This window comes from Vombatus ursinus, unplaced genomic scaffold, assembly GCF_900497805.2.
Source record: "Vombatus ursinus unplaced genomic scaffold, bare-nosed wombat genome assembly UNPS02014769.1, whole genome shotgun sequence".
NCBI lineage: Eukaryota > Metazoa > Chordata > Mammalia > Diprotodontia > Vombatidae > Vombatus > Vombatus ursinus.
Genome location: NW_020954547.1, coordinates 216,899 through 236,834, shown reverse-complemented (window position 1 = coordinate 236,834; position 19,936 = coordinate 216,899). Strand labels below are relative to the sequence as shown.

Genomic DNA, 19,936 nt, shown 5'->3' with positions numbered 1-19,936 from the left:
TGTTTATTGTACTATGTTTATGTGCATTATATTTTATGCACATAAAAAGGTACAGTGCATTCTCCAGTATGAATTTCCCGCAGTAGTTACTTAAATTCAGTTGTCTGAAGAGCAATGGGTGAAATATTGGGAGTTTCTGTGGAGAGGATTTTGCAGGGTCCAAATACACCCTGAGCCTTCAGTGAAAAATCTTGTTATTTCTTTGTGTTTTCAAGTACTACAAAAGCTCCCTAAAGTCTTTGGGTCATGAGCTACAAGCACTTTTAGTTTCTCAAGCTGATATTATGTATAAATGTTTGCATGGGGAAAAGCTGAAGGTTGACATGAGAAAGAAAAGGGAGATAAGACAGAAAAGCATTTCTGATAACCTTGTAGAGGGATATGAAGAAAAGGTGAAGTTTGAGATTGGGAATTTTTTAAAAAATATCAATTCTATTCTGAGATTAAAGATTGAAGTAATTCCCTACGAAAAACTTGTCTGTGAGAGTATTAATTAACATCTTAAATGTAAAGGTTACTTATACCAAAATCTCTCTCTCTTTTTCCCCCCTTATAGAGAGGATCTGACGAACTTCTTTCAGGCAGTGTACTCAGTAGCCCAAACTCTAATATGAGCAGCATGGTAGTTACTGGTAAGTGATAAAAATACTCACTTTCAAGATTGTTTGCTATATAGTGGGGACTGGAATTTAAACTAATCAAGAATAATTTATCAGTGCAATTTGTTTTAAAATTTAAAACATTTCAACCAAATTGTATTGAGTGTGTATTATGAGAAGAAATTATTTATTGAATGTAGTAGTCATGTAACTTTAGGATTGAGAAGTCCTTAAAAATATATTGTTACCATAGCTCTAAGTCTTCAAGACCCAGCTGAGATTTCATCTTTTAACTTAATTCTACAGTTTCTCTTCCATGTTCTCTTCTTTCCACTTTCAAAGCCACCACGTTTCACTTAAACTTCTGTATTAGTTGTTTTTTTTTTTTTTTTTTTTTTTTGGCTAGACAGTGGGGGACTTGCCCACGGTCAGCTAGTAAGCGTCAAGTGTCTAAGGCCAGTTTTGAATTCAGGTCCTCCTGAAACCAGGGCCAGTGCTCTATCCGCTGGGTCTTGGGTTTGTGGTTTTGTTTTGTTTTGTTTTGTTTTGTTTTTGGTAAGGCAAGTCGGGGTTAAGTGACTTGCCCAGGATCTGAGGCTGGACTTGAACTGAGGTCCTCCTGACTCCAGGGCTGGTGCCACTGTGCCACCGAGCTACCCCTGTAATCTTTTCTTAATTAGCCTGCCTACTTCAAAGTTCTTCCTTCTCCGTTCAGTCCTCCACACATAGCAAAATCGTCTTTCTAAAGCACAGTTATCGCTATGCCACTCTCCTGCTTAAATACCTTTCGTGGTGGGTGTTGCCAGTTGGATAAAATGTAAACTTCTTAGTATGACATTTTAGGTCCTCCACTAGCTCCCCTCTCCTGCCATGTGCCCCCCCCTCCAAGTCTTATTTGATAGTACTCCTCTTCAGAAACTCTACATTCTGTCTGAACTGGACTACTAATTGATTCCATAACTTAGAACCAACTCCCATCATGATACTTTCGCCCCTGAAATGTTTCCTTAATTTTCATGACTGTCTTAGAAAGTTTGTTTTCTTTAAAATCCTAGCTCAGGGTTTACCTCCTCTGTGTAATTTTGCTTGATCTCTCCTGTTAGTGTTTTCTCCCTTCTCCTTATTTTTCTTGTTCTTTACTAATTTGTATATATTTTGTGTGTTTCCAAAATAATGTAAGCTCCTTAATGGTTCACTGAACTATTTCTTATGTCTTTGTATTTTCTCTGCCTGGCTTAGTACCTTGCCCCTAATACATATTGAATTGAGTTGAAACTCCTGTCCATACTCATCTTTCCCTTTATTTCTACCACACCAGTAAGCCCTTGAGTATGTACTGACTTGTATTCTTAATTGCTGCTTTTGACATAATCAGATTATTAACTCCCTGGGTACAGTGACTCTGTGTATGGCCCTAGCTATTGTTATGTTTATTGGTATGAGGGACACAAGAGACCCTCTGATTTCACCACTGTGGTATAGGAACTCTCAATTTGGCTCTTACTCCTACTGATGCAGATTAGCAGTGCATTAGTAGTCCCTGGTCTTTTTGTTCTTCTAAAGAATCATTTTATGGTTTGAGAGATTAAATGCCTTTTGCAGGGTCACTCAGCTACTGTGTGTTAAAAGCAGGGCATGAGCTCAGGTCCTTCTATTTCTGAGGTCACCCTAGTTATCACTGCTTCTGACTAAATTCATAGAAGGCTTTTAATAAATGCCTTTTGAAAGCTTTATGAGTTTTTTTTCCCCCCTCTGAGGCACTTGGGGTTAAGTGACTTGCCCAGGGTCACAAAGCTAGTGTCTGGGGCTTGCTTTGAACTCAGGTCCTGCTGACTCTAGGGCTTCATCAGTTTTTTAAGTTATCTAATCCCTTCTAAGAATTGAGCTTTTGGTCAGCTGCCTTTTTTTTTTTAAAGGGGAAACTATAAATGGCACAAATCGTGATATGCTACAGTTCGGTAAGCATTTATCACAAGTATGTGCCAAGCACAAGGCAGTGATACAAAAACAAAAAATGAGACAGTCTTTGTTAGGAAGTCTATGTTGTACTAGGAGTGGTTCAAAATGTATATAAGCTATTGGCAACTGGAGATAATTCACAATCACCTGTTATAATAAGTTGAATCTGAAGCCAAGTCTTAAAAGGCATTTAGAATTTCAAGAAAACAGGGAGGAGAAAAAAGATTCTAGGTCTGAGGGAAAGCCTGTGGAAAGGTATGGAAGTGGGAAATGGGATACTGTCTATGGGGAGCCCCAAGTAGTCCAGTTTGGTTGTATGGATAAATACGTTAGAGATTAATATGAAACAGGCCTAGAAAGTTAGGCCAAAATATAAAAGCCCTTAAAGACTAAATACAGAGAAGTTTACATTTTATCTTAGAAGCACTAGGTATTCTTAAGTTCCTTGAAATTTTCAAGAGGTAAGTTAAACCTGTGGTTCTGAGCTGTGGTTAGACTTGTGCTTTAGAAAAAGAAATTTTGCAACTGTATGTAGCATGTAATAAAGAGGTATGGGACTTGACCTGATTGGTGTTATCATGAAGAAAACAAGCATAGAGTACCCTGGGCAGAACCTTGAAACAAACCCACAAATGGGGGCGAGGCATAGTTAATTGATCTAGTAGGTGATACTGAGACTTACAAGACAGACATATAGGAGGAAAATGGAATCATGTCAGAAATATCCATGGAGTATAGTTTTCAGAAGGTGGGAGTGATTAGTAGTTCTGGGAGCTGTAGTGAGGTTAAGAAAGATCAGGTGTGAAAAAAAGATGTTTGGGATTTAGTCATTTAACATTTATTAATCATCTGCTATATGCCAGGTACTATGCCAAGCACTGAGGTTACAAATAAGAAAAAAAAAGACAGTTCCTGCCTTCATTAGTATATGCAAAGCACAGAGATACAAAGGTAAAAATTGTACTCAAGGAGCTTATCTAATGAGGAAAGACACCACACAAAAGGTACCCAATGCCAATTCTGAGGATTCTATATTTGATTGTAGAGGTAATAAGGAACCCCTGGAGTTTATTGAGTGGGGGTCAGGGATGGTGCCACAATCAGATCTGCACTTCAGCCTTCCTCATCCTGGAGAAAAACATTTTATTTTCCAACTTTGCTACTGACTGCCTATGTGATATGATAAATCACTTAATTTCTCTGGATGGCAGTTGGAAAATGGGGTTAACACAACTTAAAGTACTTATCTCATAGGGTTGTAGAAAGGGAAACAACTTTTAAAGTTGCTATTGAAATATAATTTCTACACATTAATTTATATAGTACTTAAGGTACAATATAAATAGTGGTAATTACTTTTAGTTCAGAATTCTCTGACCTAAGACAAAAAAAAAATTAAGTTCTAATTCTACTGGAGATTATATTTTAAATGCTATTTCTGTACTTGTCTGAAATAATCTTTTGGAAAAAATGAAAAGATGTGGGTTACATGAAAAATATAGTTTATTAAATTTGGAACTTATTGAATGTCTGGATCCAAAGAGTTCCATTAATTATTTGGTGTCAACTGAGAAGGAGGACTCTGTAGGACTATCTCAGGGATCTATGCTGGGCTTGTACCATTTTAACATTTTTATCGATGTCTTGAATAAATGCTTCTCAAGACACAAAACTAGAAGGTATTGCTAACATGTTGGATTTAGGTAAGACAAGCTAAAATTTTAGGCTAATTATGTTATGATGAAATGTAATATGTATTAATGTAAAAGTCTTTCATTTGGGTTTTAATAAATTCGTTTCACAATACAAGGCTTGGGGAAGACTTGGCTGGCCAGAAGTTCATTTTTGTGGACTGCAAGCTCAGTATAAGCCTTTCCATTTTAGTGGACTGTGAACCATTTGAGTCAGCAATGTTAAGGCAGACAAAAATGTTATTGTTGGATTACATTAAGGAATTCTTTAAATATAGAATTAAGGAGGTGATATTCCTCTTGACCTCTACCACGTGCAGATGACATATGAAATATTAAGTTCAGTTCTGGGCATCACATTTTAAGAATGAAATTGATAAACTAGATTCCGTCGTACAAAGGAAGGCAGTCAGGATGGTGAAGGGATTTGAGACCATGCCATATGAGACTAATTTTAAGGACTGGGGATGTTTAGCTTGAAGGAGATAGGACTTAGATGGAACATGACAGCTGTCTTCAGTTATTTGAAAGGTTGTCACGTAGAAGAAGATTGGAATTGTATTCTGTTTGGCTTTAGAGGGCAGAAGGTAGGAAAACTGAGTAGAAGCTGCAAATTTCATGTGACCTAGTTTTCCCTTAGAAGTGATCTATCAACCACCACCACTACTTAACTCTTTTTCCTCTTGCCCTTTCAGGATGATCTTTGACTATCAGCTTCTATGGTACAAGCACTTGTTTCTCCTTTAAGGCAGTTCATCTTTTTCTCTTTGGGAGGAGCCTTTTATGTTTTCCTGCTCTTTCTTTCTTTTGATGTTCATCAAATGTTAAGTGACCTAGAAGAAGTATTTGTATAGTTTATCTGTGAAGGATTATGGGAGGACATGCACAAAAATCACATGATAGGGATCACAGATAAGTTGTGATCTGTACCATTGTAGTGCATATCAACATGGATGAGATCACATGTCCATTGAAATATAACTTGGCAACAATGTACAGTATAGATTTGATGGAGGGAGGTCCTTTGAAGCAGGGCATATGTAGGAGAAATGTCCATCGGAAGATGGAATAAAGATGAGAATGAGCACAAGTTAACTAGCAGAAGTGACAGACCTTTGAGACTGGCAGGAACAAGGAAGAATATCATAGAGCAGTATTTCCTTTAATTTTTTCAAATTATAGGTGGATAACCATGCGGTATGAACAAGACCATGAAGCCTGAGTATGCATGAGCTAAATTGCATTGCAGTAAAAATTTTCTAGAAAGCAATTCTGACATTAAATAATAGACATAATTATTGTTATGCTGCATAGTAATTGAGCATAAGTGACTATGATTAGAATTTTTTGAACAACCAAATATTTGTGACATGAGCTGGGGCTGGGGGGGGCGGCGGGGGGAGAGGAATATACTGGACAGGGCAAAAAACTCTTCATCTTCCTTTGAAGACCTTTGAAACGTGAGCAAAGCCACATTTCTTTACACGTTTAGGGGGTTTCCGTTATCCCAAGCTTATGGGGACAAAAACAAGCCCAACACATGAAAAGAGAGGGTCTTTTATAAACATAGTGTCAAACTCAAATTGGAAACAAGGGCCACTAATCCATACAGAAAAATTCCTGTAAGCTATATGTTGATTTAGTTTTAAATGTAATGTTACATATTTTTATTTATTTAAAATATTTCCCAATTATGTTTTAATCTGGTTGGGGCTACACTAAGGAGTACCTGTGGGCCATGTGTTTGATACTTCTTTTCTGTGGTATGATCATTATGTTGGAGTGATGAAGTGACCCAGTTTTTTGTGACAGAAAGGAAGTCTTTTAAAACTGCACCTAATACAACTTAATAAAAAAAAAATCATGAATGAATAAAAAGTATTTATAAAGAGTTTACTATATCAGGATCTGTGTTAAGCACTGGAGATAGAAGTAGAAAAAACAAGACAGTCCCTGCCTTTGAGGAGCCTGTATTGTAGTGGAAAAAGACAGTATACAATTGAATGGTAGCTTTTGAAGGTTCTTTGAGTAGCAAAGTCACAGGGATAAGTTAAATCATAGAGCATTTGATTGGCATACCATTTCTAGTAATGGTAATGTTGATTTAATTGTAGCTCTTTAGAAAATTGGTGGGAAGAGTAGGGGTATTATGGCAGTGATATGGCTTGAAAATGGCTAGGAAACAGCAGTGTTGGGATCTCGGTTGAGCTATAAAGTATGAAGGATCACTGACCACAAGCCAAATAATACCAGGCATATGGTGGAGTGCCGAGTTGGCAGTAGAGTCTTGAATGTAGGAGCATGGCAGAAGATAGGAGAGGAACAGCAGTGTGGAATTCTAGGTCAAGATAAGCCTGGATCAGAAAGCCTGGGTTTTTCAGGGTATTTGGTGGAATGACACTATTAATTTTTTTTTAGTGAGAGCAATGCACCTGAATATGCACATTGTTCTTTACAAATTTTGGTTCGGCATTTTATGATATAGCGATTTGAGCATCTGATTCCAAGATCAGCTTACTTTGATATTTGTTTTTATGTTTGTTGTAACTGAGAAAGATCTGTAGATCCAAATGGAAACAGTGCATTGTTGGCTGTGCTTACTATAGTCATAGTACTCTTTTTTTTTAGCCCCACTCTTACCCCTTCAATTATGGAAAAGTTTTTGTTGCAGTTGGGCTAGCAAATTACCATCCTACTTCTTGATGTTGATTAATTGTTCTTGCAGTGGCAAAGAAGATGGTAATATCCCTTCTTCAATGTCATTTTCACTGATGAAATCGTATCCATTTCTGATATCAAATTAATTGACAGCACCATGGACTGTTGTGGCAGGAACTTTGTTTTTTAAGTCTTCAATAACTGTGGCTGAAGGAACATTTTCCAGGAAGCATCTCCAAAAAGGTTGCTTCCCAAAATGATGGTTGTGCACACTGTGATGGAAGCATCAATATTCCAAAGACCTTGGGCTATTTGAAGGGGAGAGGGTGATTAAGGTGGTGGTGGATATGGCTGGTCCCTTCTTCTTGGAGATATTTCTTCCCCAAATAATGTCTGAGGGTTTGGCTGCAAACAAGATTGGTGGTCTGGGTGGTCATGGTGCTGCCACTCCCAGGACACTTATACTTCTGCCTATTGGTGGCAGCTGGTCAGCAGTTTTTGCTTGTAGTGATGGGGAAGGTGGGTCCCATTTCCACAATAATTTCTTTTGTCAATAATGGCTGTGGGTATTGGACTAGAAGCAGATTTGGTAGCTTGGAGGTTTAGGGTCCTGGATTGTCTCCTTAAAGGGATAAAAGAGGCCTTTTCTACTCCCTCCAGCTAGTAATGCCTTCCCTTCCCTTCCCTTCCCTCAGTCACCTTGTAGCTATTTTGTCTGTACCACTAAATGTACATGTTGTATCCCCTGACTGGTTCATAAGCTCCTGGAGGGCAAGTATTGTTTAGTTTTTGTTCAGCATGGTAGGTTTCTATAGAAGTGTAGTGAGAAATGATACTGGAAAGCCATAGAGGTTTCGTATCCCCATGATATAACCCTAACCCACCCTATTAGAGCAAAGGTTCTTACAAATCTAGTTATATTGAGGGGGAAGAAGAGAGGGTAAGTTTGTCTGGGGCTGGATCATGGAAGACCTTGAAGGCCAGGATAAGAAACTTGGACTTCGTTTGTTAGGAAGTGATTAATTACTAAAGTACGTAGCTCAGTGATTCCCATTCTTTTTAATATAAAAATTTCATGGACCCTCTGTTTCTCAGCTCACAATATTATTTGATTGAAAAATTACATATGAAAAAGTTACTCTGAATTTAGTAGTGCTTTTAAATAATTTTTATTCTGTTAAGTTCAGCAGATTCCCATGTGTTCAAAAAACTAGTAATACATATATGTACAAGATATTATTCAATCTGCAAAGACTTGGTTGCTTATTTATGATTTTCATACAACTTAGAAGTCCTCTTGAAATAACCCTCTGGTCCTCAGGTTTGGAACTGTTTAGCCTATGATATTTTTTGAATGGAATAATGAATGAGTATGACCTTAAGGATAGAGTCTATCTTTCCAAGCAAGTGAATTATTAATTTAAACATTTTCTGTTTGCCTTCTTCTGACTTGGTATTTTGAACAACTTTCACCTATTTCAGTCTCAAGGGAAAGGAAGTTTTATGAGGTAGAAAAACGTTGGAGTCAGAGTCAGAGGAACTAGGTTCAAATCACAGCCAAAATCCACCAGTATTTATTAAATTACCTACTATGTGCCAAGTAACAAAGATTCTAAGATAAATGAAGCAGTCCCAGCTGTCATGGAGCAGCTTATATTCTGCTGGAGAGAGGAGTGAGTGTGAGAGAGAGAGAGAGAGTGTGTGTGTGTGTGTGTGTGTGCGCTTTATATATGTATGTATTTGTGTATGTATGCACACATAATAATGTAAAAATAAATATAAGATAATTTAGGGACAGAAGGCACTAGCAGTTGGGTAGAATCAAGAAATGCTTCATGGAGAAAGTGGTGCTTGAATAAGCGTTTAGAGATAATATATTTTCCCTTAAGGACTACTTTGGCTGCATCCCAAACATGTTGATATGTTGTCTAATTGTTGTCTTTATTGTTAGTGAAATTATAGATCATTTCTTGTTGTTTGTCCTTCGTTTTTGAAGAGGACCAATGACATCGTGGGTAATATCTTCACTTGTGCTTGAATTGGAGTTAGAGTTGTGCAAGGTTGCCAGACTCATTCTCTTCCAGAGACATCAGAGTCCATTGGAAAAACAAAAGTCAAGACGACTGGCAATGGATCATTTCTAAGATTTGATTTTTTTTACCTACATATTCTTTAAGATTGAGTTATTTAGTCTCTAATTTTTTATTGTTTCACCTGTGATTTATTAAATACAATTTTTGTTATGTTGTGTTCTCTAAAAGATGTATGATTCATGTTTTTCTGTATTTGTTTATGAGGTTTTAATTATATTTATGAGGTTTATGAGGTTGTTTATGAGGTATTAATGATTACATTTCAGTTAGATTCAGACCTCCCTGGTTTGCTCTGGAACTGGGCAGTAAATGACGAGGCTGTCAGTTGGAACCTATTTCCCCATCCTGCAAAAGGTTGAGGATCACCCTTTATGAGTCTGGGACCTCCTCTTGTCTTAATACACGGCTTCAGTCTATGTTAGTTTTTATATGCTAAAATGCCCCACCTAGTACACTCCTGGCCAGATCCTATCCCTGAACTTGACTGGAGTTATAACTGATTTTTTTCCTTGAATTTCCTGATCAGTGCATTTTCCTTGGATTTCCTTATCTAGTGCATTTTCTAGATCTTTGTGGTGGAGTTGTGTTCGGGGAGCTCAGCTATATTACTTGCCTTGCCTTTTTGCAGTTTTAATATCTAGCTCAATTCCTGGAAAATATTTCTTAATAAAAAGCTTTTTGATTTATTGGTGGTGAAAGATTAGAGCTTCAGAGAGAAAACTTCACAATATGGAGAGCTCACAGTCATCTAAGGCACAAAAGTTACTATGACTTAGTGGATCAAGTGATGGACTTAAAAGCAGCAAGATAGACACTAACTGAGTTACCCTATTCAAGTCACTCTCAGCTTTATTTTTCTTATCTGTAAAAAAGGGATAATAATAGAGCCTACCTTGTGGAGTTATTGTTAGGATCAAATGGGATAACATATATAAAGTACTTTGCAGATCTTAAGGTGCTATGTAAACATTAACTATTTCTGTAACTATTACTAAAAAACATTAACTATTTCTGTAACTATTACTAAAACATTAACTAATACTATCTGCATAATGAGCATTGAATGCATGGTAACAGCAACAGTAACAACACAGTTAGTCTTTATAAAACATTTTCAGGTTTGTAAAGCACTTTCAAATATCTCATTTGATTATCACAACAACCAGGGTAGTAAGTGCCTGTATTACTGATGAGGATACTGAGTCAGACAAGTTAAATGATTTGCCTAGGATCACACAAGCAGTGAGTGTTTGAGGCCAGATTTGAACTCAGGTCTTCCTAATTTTAGTTCCAGCACTTTATCCACTTAACTATCCAGATGCCTAAGTAGCTAAAGTACTTAGTTACTCCCTTTGGAGATCACCAAGTTAGTGTTTAGGGAGAAGAGGCCCCAGGACAGAGCCTTGAAGGACATTCATAGTTAAAAGGTATATTAATTTGATGATTCAGGATTGTTGTTAGGGAAGACCAAATATCCAGCAAGAAAGGATGGTCAGCAATGTCATATATTGCTGAGGTCAAGAATGAATGAATAAATGAAAAAAATACTTGATAAGCACTTTGTGTGACAATTTGTGTATTGTGTGAATAAGTATTGAGATTATACATATAAATATAAAAGCCAGGCTATCTCTGGTTTCAAAGAGATACCTAAGTTCAAAGATACCCTAAGAGGAGAAGATCCATATATGAGAGTGGTGGTTTAAGAAATCACAGGGATGGGTAAGTGGAATCATAGGGCAATCTGACTCTTTTCCTGGAAAGATGGTGTTGATTCAATTAATGTTTTTGGATCTCAAAATGGAAAGAGTGGGCGAGGGGAGAATTTACACTTAACGTATGGCAGAATGGTGACCGGAGTGAAAAAGGTGAGGACTGAGAAAAAGATCATTAGATTTGGCAGTTAAGAGATCATTGACGACTTTAGAGAGAGCAATTTCAGTTGAGTGGTTAGAAGCCAAGTTGAAAAGTTTATAAAGTGAGAGGGGTGGAAGTGGGTGCAATGGGTGTAAACAGCTATTCTACTTGATTTGGTTGAGGAAAAGAGAAGTATGAGGCCAGTATTAGTTCCTCTGGGTCATAAGACTTAAATTAATTAAGGGCAAATAGTTACTCTCTTAAGTTTCTTATTTTGGATTGAGTGTCAGTTCCCCATCAGCCATTTTTATTTTGTTCTTCACAGTCCAGCAGTCATTCTCCTTGGCATACAAAATGAAGCAAAATAGTAATTGAATATTTCTGCCTCCTGTTGATGGTTATTGTCTGTCTTACTCTGAGTGGTGGTCCTGTCCCCTTCTGGATCTTTCTTCTTTTTTTGTTGTCTTTTTCTTGCCTTACAAGTCTCAACTCATTGAAGTGAGTTTTGTTTGCTTTTGTTTTTAAGAGTATGGAGGAGAATGGGGCTTGTTTGCAGGCAACATAGAAGAAATCAGTATATGGGGAAATGTTGAATGTTAAAGAGGTAAGATTAGAGAGCTGTGCCGCAGACTGCTTGTATAAAATTGAGTAAATCATCTAACCTCTCTGGGGCTCAGTTTCCTGATCTGTAAAATGAGGGATTTGGACTAGATGGCCTCTAGGGTGCCTTCACCTGTATAAAGTTTTGATTTTAAGTGCTATCATCCTTTAGCTCATCTTTCTTTTATGCTTCCTAAGATCTTTTTGAATTCCTCACCTTATTTTTTGTTTACTCGTTCTCTCCCCTTGTCATTTCTTTCATTCATTAGAATCCATAAGCCCTTGCTTAGTGTTAGACTTTGTCAAAATAATGGGATTTTGGGGGAGTTTTGGAGGAATAAATAAGGGGTAGAGGGAGGAAAGAGGGAAGAAATTCACATGTTGAAAAAAAAATGGAATGGAGATTAAGAAAAAAAGAAACTAATATAGCTATGGCTTCCTGAACTCTTCTTTTTTATTACTTACCACCTTAATTCAGACCCTCATTACCTCTTGCTTATGTTATTACACTGGTTTCTTCCTGCTTTAAGTCTCTCCCTACTCCAATCTGTCTTCCATTCTGCTGCCAAAGTGATTTTCTTTAAACCTAGATCTGACTGTCATTCTTCTAATGAGCAAATTCCAGTATCTTCTTTTGCCTCCAGAATCAAATATTAACTCTGTTGAGTTTTCGGAATCCTTCATAACCCTGATGACACAACCTATCTTTCTAGTTTCGTTGTACTTTATTCTCATAGCACTCTGGGTGTCATACAGACTGCCTTCCACTTTTCTTGTTCATGCCTTTGCACTGGCTATCACCTGTGCTTGGAATACATTCCTTCCTGACCTCTACCTCATAGAACTCTTTTCTTCTTTCAAGACCCAGTGTAAAGCACCACTTTCTACATCATGACTTTTCTGATCTCCTCAAGCTTCCAGTCCCCTCAATCCCAAACTTGTCATTGAGTCTTTTTGGTCATGTCGGACTCTTGGTGACCCCATTTGGGGTTTTCTTGACAGAGATACTGGAGTGGTTTGCCTTCCTTCTCCAGCTCATTTTACAGATGAGGAATCTGAGGCAAACAGGGTTTAAGTGACTTGTCCAAGGTCACACAGTTTAGTCCCTGTCTGAGGCCAGATATGAATTCAGATCTTCCTGACTCTAGGCCTGGAGCTCTATCCACTGTACCATCTAGCTACCCAAACTACAATAGTAATTAAAAATTATAATTTCAAATTCTTTTGTAATAAAAAATATTCATTTTCCTCATCTGTGAAATGGGGTAAGAATAGCACCTGCCTTCTCCAGAGTTGTTGTAAAGATCAAATGAGATAACTTGTTAAATGCATCACAAATTGTAAAGTACTATATGAATACTAGCTATTTTCATTGTTACTATTTTTATCCTTATTTATTTTGTTTATGCTTACATATGTGACATCTTGCCCCGTTGAACTGTAAGTTTCTTGGGAGTAGGGATTATTTAATTTATTGTATTTATATTCCTAGCACCTAGTATAGTCAGTGCAACATAGTAGGCTCTTCTTTCTGATTAAAAAAAAAAAACTACTTGGAAGCATTCAGAATGCTGACAAAATAGCTGTTTTTTGTTGCAATTAATTTTTTCATGTCCTACATCACAACTGAAGATGATTGTGAACTACATCCCCATGTGATAAATTTGTACTGAGCACCAGGAAGAACTTTTCCATGTCAATTTGTAATCCATATACTGTAGCAGAGAAGGTTATTTGGCTTTTGAAAATACCACTAAAGGACAGGGCTTCTAAAGACGTATTATGTAGTATGTTAACTTTTTTTTTTTAAAGACTCTGTATAGTTTACAAATAAATATTACACAGTCCTACATTTCAATATTTTTTTCTTTAAAGGGTGTGAGTTGTTCTGAGGTACCACCTCACACCTATCAGATTGGCTAACATGACAGAAAAGGAAAATGATAAATGCTGGAGGGGATATAGAAAAATAGGTTAATTTTAGTGCACTATTGGTAGAGTTGTACACTGACCCAGTCATTCTGGAGAGCAGTCTGGAACTGTCTCAGGAGGCTATAAAACTGTGCCCTCTATATTGTGAAATAAATGTTCAGTTAACTGAATATTCTGTAATTGCAACAAAAAAATGCAGCTACTTTGTCAGTCTTCTGAATGCTTCTAAGTAGTTTTTGTTTCCAGTGAGAGAATTTTAAAAAAAAATTGACTCAGCAGTACTACAAGAATGAAGGACAAACAATAACCATTATTAGCTCTGTATCCCAAAGAGGTCAAAGGAAGCTTATGCAAAATGGAGTGAGCAGAACCAGGAGATCAGTGTATGCAGTAGCAGCAATTTTGTAAAGATGATCAACTGTGAAAGACTTAGCTATTCTGATCAACACAGTGATCCAAGACAGTTCTTGGGGCAAATAGGTGGCACAGTGGATAACATTGGCCCTGGAATTCAAATCAAGCATCAGATATTTAACTAGCTGTATGACTGGTTGGGAAGTCACTTAACTCCATTACCTCAAAAAACAAAACAACAAACAAAAAAGCCAGACAGTTCTGAAGGACTCAAGCTGAAAATTGCAATCCATTTTTAGAGAGAACCATTGAACTCTGAGTGCACATTGAAGTATACTTTTTTCACTATTTTTCTTGCCTTTTTTTTTTTTTTTTTGCAACATGGCTAGTATGGAAATATATTTTGCATGATTTCACATGTGTAATTGGTGTCATCTTGCTTGTCTTCTCAGTGAGTGGGGAAGGAATGAAGAGAGGGAGAGAATTTGGAAGTCAAAATTTTTTTGATGTTAAAATTTTTTTTTCAGAAGGAGTAAGTTGTGTATGGAGCAGAGGAAGAGTTAAAATGCTTTCTAGAAAAGAAAAAATTGCCCTAAAACCAGCTTTTTCATTGTCATCTACCTCATCCTACTTGTCATAGTCTTCCTCCTTTTTTCTTGTTCTCACCTTTGACAATTCCATTTTTTACCCATACCAGACTTTCTTTAGCCTAGTATGTAGCAGCATCTTTTTCATATTTTTCCCTTCAGTTTAGCTGCCTTTTTTCCCCTTAAAGTTGCATTACATCCGCAGTAGTGTTATTCCATAGTGCTACCAATTATTTTTCTCTAATACGAAGTCCAGGATGTTCCTCTTTGACTTTTGAATGATAATCAGGATATAATAAGAAGCTGAAAGAGACCTCTTCAGTGCATTGAGACCCATGAACCTTATTTTTGTTTTTCCTGTAGGTGTAATGCAGGTTTTTTGCTTCTTTTTACAACCCACCTTCCTGGCTTTTGCCATGTCCTCAGATTTACTTTACCCTTTACCAAACGTTATCTCCTACTCTTCTGATTTTTTTTTTTTTTAATAAAGTTCTGAGAAGTTCATTAAAGCATCTGGGTGCTTCTTTTTGTTTCTCTTGGCAGGTTTGAACAAAGGCATATGAAGATATTTTACCTCTCAGTTTCTTAGGATTACTTTTGCCCATTTTTTATTACTTTCCCTCAGTGCCACACAAAGTCAATGCCCATCCAGCTTTTATTGTCTCTGCTGAGCTCAGAGTACTGCATACAGTACAGAGTACTGTGAGAACAAGAACCAGATGTGGTTTTATCACTTTCTTCCTTCTGTAACTCCAACCATAGTGTAGTAGGCTTTTAATAAATGTTTGTTGATTGATTGATTATTTAGAATCCTGACAACTGAAAGGCTTACATCAGTAAATCATCCAGCATTTATTAAGTACCTGTTATATACTAGAGATTGTGCTAGGGGATGGGGATAAGAAAACAGAAGTGAAGCAGTTCTTCTCAAAGATTTTTTAAATTTTTATTTATTTTATTTTTTATGGGATAAGACAAGCATGTCCATAACCTAGTATAATAAAAAAAAGATTGTACATGAAACTGCAAATCAATATTATGTATAACTTGCTATTCCTTTTAAAGTTATCATGTAAATTTTTTTTTCTTCCTTTCCCTTCCACCCTAGAGATGGCTACCATAGACACAAATATGTCTATATATGTAAAATCATTCTATACATACTTCTATTCATTAGTTCTTCTCCTCTGGATTCAGATGGCTCTTCATATGTCCTTTATTTTTAATTTGGGTATTTATAATAGTCATAATGGCTTATTTGTTCAAAGCTGATCTTAGAACAGTATTGCAGTTACTGTATACAGCATTCCCCTGGTTTTGCTTATTTTACTCTTCATTATTACATGCAAGTCTTTCCATGTTTTTCTAAGATCATTGAGCTCATCATTTCTCATAGCACAGTAGTATTCCATCACAATCATATATCACAACTTGTTCAGCCATTCTCTAGTTGATGGGCATGCCCACAATTTCCAGTTCTTTACCACCACAAAGAGAGCTGCTGTTAACATTTTGGAATGTATAGGTTCTTTCCTTTTTGCTTAATCATCTTTGGAAATAGACCTAATAGTGGTATTGTTGGGTCAACAGGCATAGACAGTTCAGTTGGGTCAACAGGCATAAGCAGTATGTATAATAACTCTTTGGGCATAATTCCAGATTGCTCTCCAAAATGGTTGGATCAGTTCACGATTCCACCACCAATGAATTAATATTCTAGTTTTTCTACATCCCTTTTAATATTTGCTGCTTTCCCCTTCAATCATTTTAGTCAATATGATAGGCATAAAATGATATTTAAGGTTGTTTTAATTTGTATTTCTCTAATCAGTAACGATTTAGAGTTTTGGTTTTGTTTTTTTTTTTTTTGGCGAGGGTATTTTTCTTATGACTATAAGTTGTTTTGATTTCTTCATTGGAAAACTGCCTGTTTGTAATCTTTGACTGTTTATCAGTTTATCAAAGATCTTAATATTCTGACAAGGGAGGAAAACACGAACCTATATAACAGTATATGCAAATCAGATACAGTATGACCTGGTTGGAGAGTATGGCACTACCATCTGGATGGGGCCAGGAAAGTCTTCATGCAAAAGGCGATACTTGAGCTGAGTCTTGAAGGAAACTACACATTCCAAATAGTGGAGAAGAGGAGGGAAAATATTTCAGGTGTGGGGGACAGCTAGTTCAGAATCAGAAATAGAAAATGGAGTGGGTTTTTTGTTTTGTTTTTGTGAGATGCATCAAGAAATTCCGTTTGGCTAGACTATGTGGTGTGTAATAAGGCTGATAAAGGTAGTATGGGGCCAGGTTGTAAAGAACTTTAAGTGTAAAATAGGATTTTATCTTAGATGTAGTAGGTAGTCACTGGAATTTATTGACTAGGGAGTGAAATTGTCAGATTTAGGCTTTGGCAGATGTGTGGAGGGTGGATTGTAGTGGGGAAAAGTTTGAGGCAAAGTGACCAATTATATTATTGCAATAGTCCAAAAAAGAAGTGGTAAGGACCTGAACTAGGGTGGGGGCCAGATGAGTGGTTCAGCTACTCTCTACCACTACCTAATCTCCATAGCTTGCCTGCACCTGGGCACCTACACTCATTCCTTTCCAGCTATACAGTGCTGCCTGATGCCGTAGGATGACTCCACCCCTACGCTGAACCTCTGTGGTTGATAACCTACTGGTAACTGACAGTGATAACTTACTTGAACTCATTTGTCAGTGACTAAAATACTTCCTTCCCCAGCCAAGTGATTCTGAACCCTCAGTTGTCATTCAAATGCTGGTCTCCATTCTTCACTGCCCATTACCTTCTTCCTATCCCCCTCAACCCAATTCCAGCATTTCACTGTAGAGCTACTCTTCTGTTCCACTGTGTCAGGAATGCCTACTCCACGGGTTAAAAAACAACAACAACAACAACAAAAACTAGCTTTTATCTTCTTGTACTCACTGAGACTTGACTCGCTCTGATGAGACAATTTCTCTGGCTGGCTACTCCTTTTAACACTGGCTGTACCTTCATTCATACCCCTGATTCACTGATCATGGAAGGGAGTTGTAATACTCCTTATTCCACGTTGCAGCTTCCAGACTCTTCCTCTATCACCGTCACTTAGTAACCTCTCTTCCTTTGAGGTTCATACAGTTTGTTTTATCACTCAATAAAGATTCAGGTGGCTGTTATCTACCCACCTTCAAGACATTCTTCTTCCTGAGTTCAGTACCTAGTTCGCAGTCTTTCTTTCCTCTCCAGCTCCTGCCCTCGTTACTAGGGACTTGAACATATATATTAATACTCCCTCAAACACCCTTACCTCGTAGTTCCTCAACTTACTTATTTCCTTTGATCTGTATCTCCATCCCACCTCAACTACACATAGAAATGGTCATACCCTTATGAACTATAAAATTCCTTTATCTGATAACAACCTATTATCACTGCATTTTTCCCTTGCCCCTGCCACTCCAAAACTTATTCTTCATTCTTCACTCTTCAAACCTTAGTTCTTTCCCAGGCCAGCACTGGTTGCCCTGGCTGCACTCTTCTCTCTTCCCCATCTTGACTCCTTGGTAAGCCAGTTCAATCTTACTCTGTCTTTTTCTCTCAGTCCCTTACCCCTTATCCTATTACAAATCTTGCCCTGTATTACTCCCACCATCCACTGCCTTTGCTCCTATACTTGTGCTGTTGAATGAAGCTGGAAAAAGTCTTGAAACCTGGTGCTGATTGGATTCAGTACAAATTTATGTAACATAATCTCAACTGAGTTCACTGTAGTAAGATAATTCTTTTATACCTCTTTAAATGACTCTTATTTCTATCCCATTCACCATGACAATTCTTCCAGACTTTTCCATCCCTCCTCAAACCTTCCATGACTTCTTTTCCCCCACCTACTCAGTGAGAATTTCCCCTCGTTTCTTCATTAAAAAAAAGAAATTTGAAGCTTTTTTCGCCATGAATTCCCTTTTTTCCTTTCCTCATTTCACATCAGTAAGATGCCTTTTGCCACTTTTTCCTCCTTCATCTGTTTCACACAAGGAGATAGCATTTTCCTTCCGTAAGTGATCCCATTCTATCCTGTCTTCTCCAGGAGATTGCTCCTTTTATCATTCCTCTTCCTTTGTTTATATTCACTTTCTCCCTCTCTACTGGCTATTGCTTTACTATCTAGAAATATACTCATGTTTCTCTCATCCTCACATAATCCTCACTTGACCCATCCATCCTTGCTAGATTAGTCTATCTCTTCTCTCTTTTCTGACTAAACTTCTAGAGAAGACTCTCCATAATCAATGTTTCCACTTCTTTTTCTTCTCACTGCATTCTTAATTCTCTAAAATTTGGCTTCTGACCTCATCACTTAACTGATCAAACTCTCTTCGAAATTATCAATGGTCTCTTAATCACCGTATCTAATTGCCTTTTCTCAATCCTCATCAAATCCTTCTTGATATCTCTGCAACCTTTGACACTATCAAGGTACCCTCTTTTCTTTAATACTTCTCTCTAGGTTTTCCTGATATTACTCTGTCCTCATTCTCTTGCCTGTCTGACCACTCTTCAGTTTCATTTGCTGAATATTCATTCAGATAATATCCCTGGATGAATATTTACCATGTCTAAAACTGAACTCATTACCTTTTTCCCCATGTCTACCCCCTTTTCTTAACCTCCTTTTTATTATTGAGGGTACCATCATTTTCCCAGTCACCCAGGTTTGCAATTAGGTGTTATCCTTGACTTTTCATTTTCATCCTCCATCCAAGTCCTTTATTTTTTAACATCTTGTCGTGTATATTCCTTACTCTCCTCTGACACTGCTACCAACGTGGTCCAGACCTTCATCACCTCACTCCTAGTTATTGCAATAGACTAGTAGTTGGTCTTTCTGCCTCAAGTGTCCTCACTCCAGTCCATCTGCTACCCAGTTATTGCACTGATCTTTCTAAAGTACAAGTTTGACCATGTCAACCACACCCCCAACTCCTACTCAGTAAATTCCACTGCCTCCCTTATAACCTCTAGGATCAAATGTAAAATTCTCTGCTTGACTTTTAAAGCTCTCCATAATGTTGCCTTTTCCTCCTTTTCCATTTTCTTGTAAGTTTGGAAACTAATTGGTTATATAGGGTGAGTGAGAAGTAAATGAAAAGAGCATAAGATTTTATATTTAGAGCTAGAAGGGCCTTAAGGGTTATCTAGTCTGAATGACTTACTGAATGAGGCCTAGAGAGTTTATAATACTATAGTAATTGGGTAAAGCTAGAATTTGAATCCAGGTCTTTTGACTTTACATCCAGCATCCTTTTCATGTCCCATGTTGCTTCTCTAGGGTTTTGTGGGCATGTTTATTTTGGAACTTGTTCTTCTTTAAGAGTCTAGTGACAATTTCAGCAGCAGTTTATTTTATAAAATCAGTTTCCTGGGATTTTCTCAAGGTAAATATAGATTCATCTCAAACTTATACCAAAGTATTACATGGATAAGTACTATTCATAATGATGAAGAGGCATTGTGGAGATCTAGACATCAAACACTAGAAATTAACGAAAAGGTTCTGTATAGTTTTAATATTAAATGCATTTTTATTACATTCTCA

At 37.2% G+C, this 19,936-nt stretch overlaps 1 protein-coding gene across 7 annotated transcripts in view; it reads left to right on the top strand.

Moving 5' to 3' along the window:
* The window catches only part of PTBP2 (polypyrimidine tract binding protein 2), a 113,898-nt gene that overhangs the window by 45,752 nt on the left and 48,210 nt on the right, over positions 1–19,936 (top strand). For 5 of the 7 annotated variants that reach the window (XM_027862610.1, XM_027862613.1, XM_027862612.1 and 2 more), the window contains exon 3: positions 557–632. The exons of the other annotated variants lie outside the window; for them this stretch is intronic. In XM_027862610.1, coding sequence (XP_027718411.1) covers positions 557–632 — 76 coding nt within the window. The remainder of the gene's footprint in view (positions 1–556; positions 633–19,936) is intronic. 7 annotated transcript variants of the gene reach the window in all.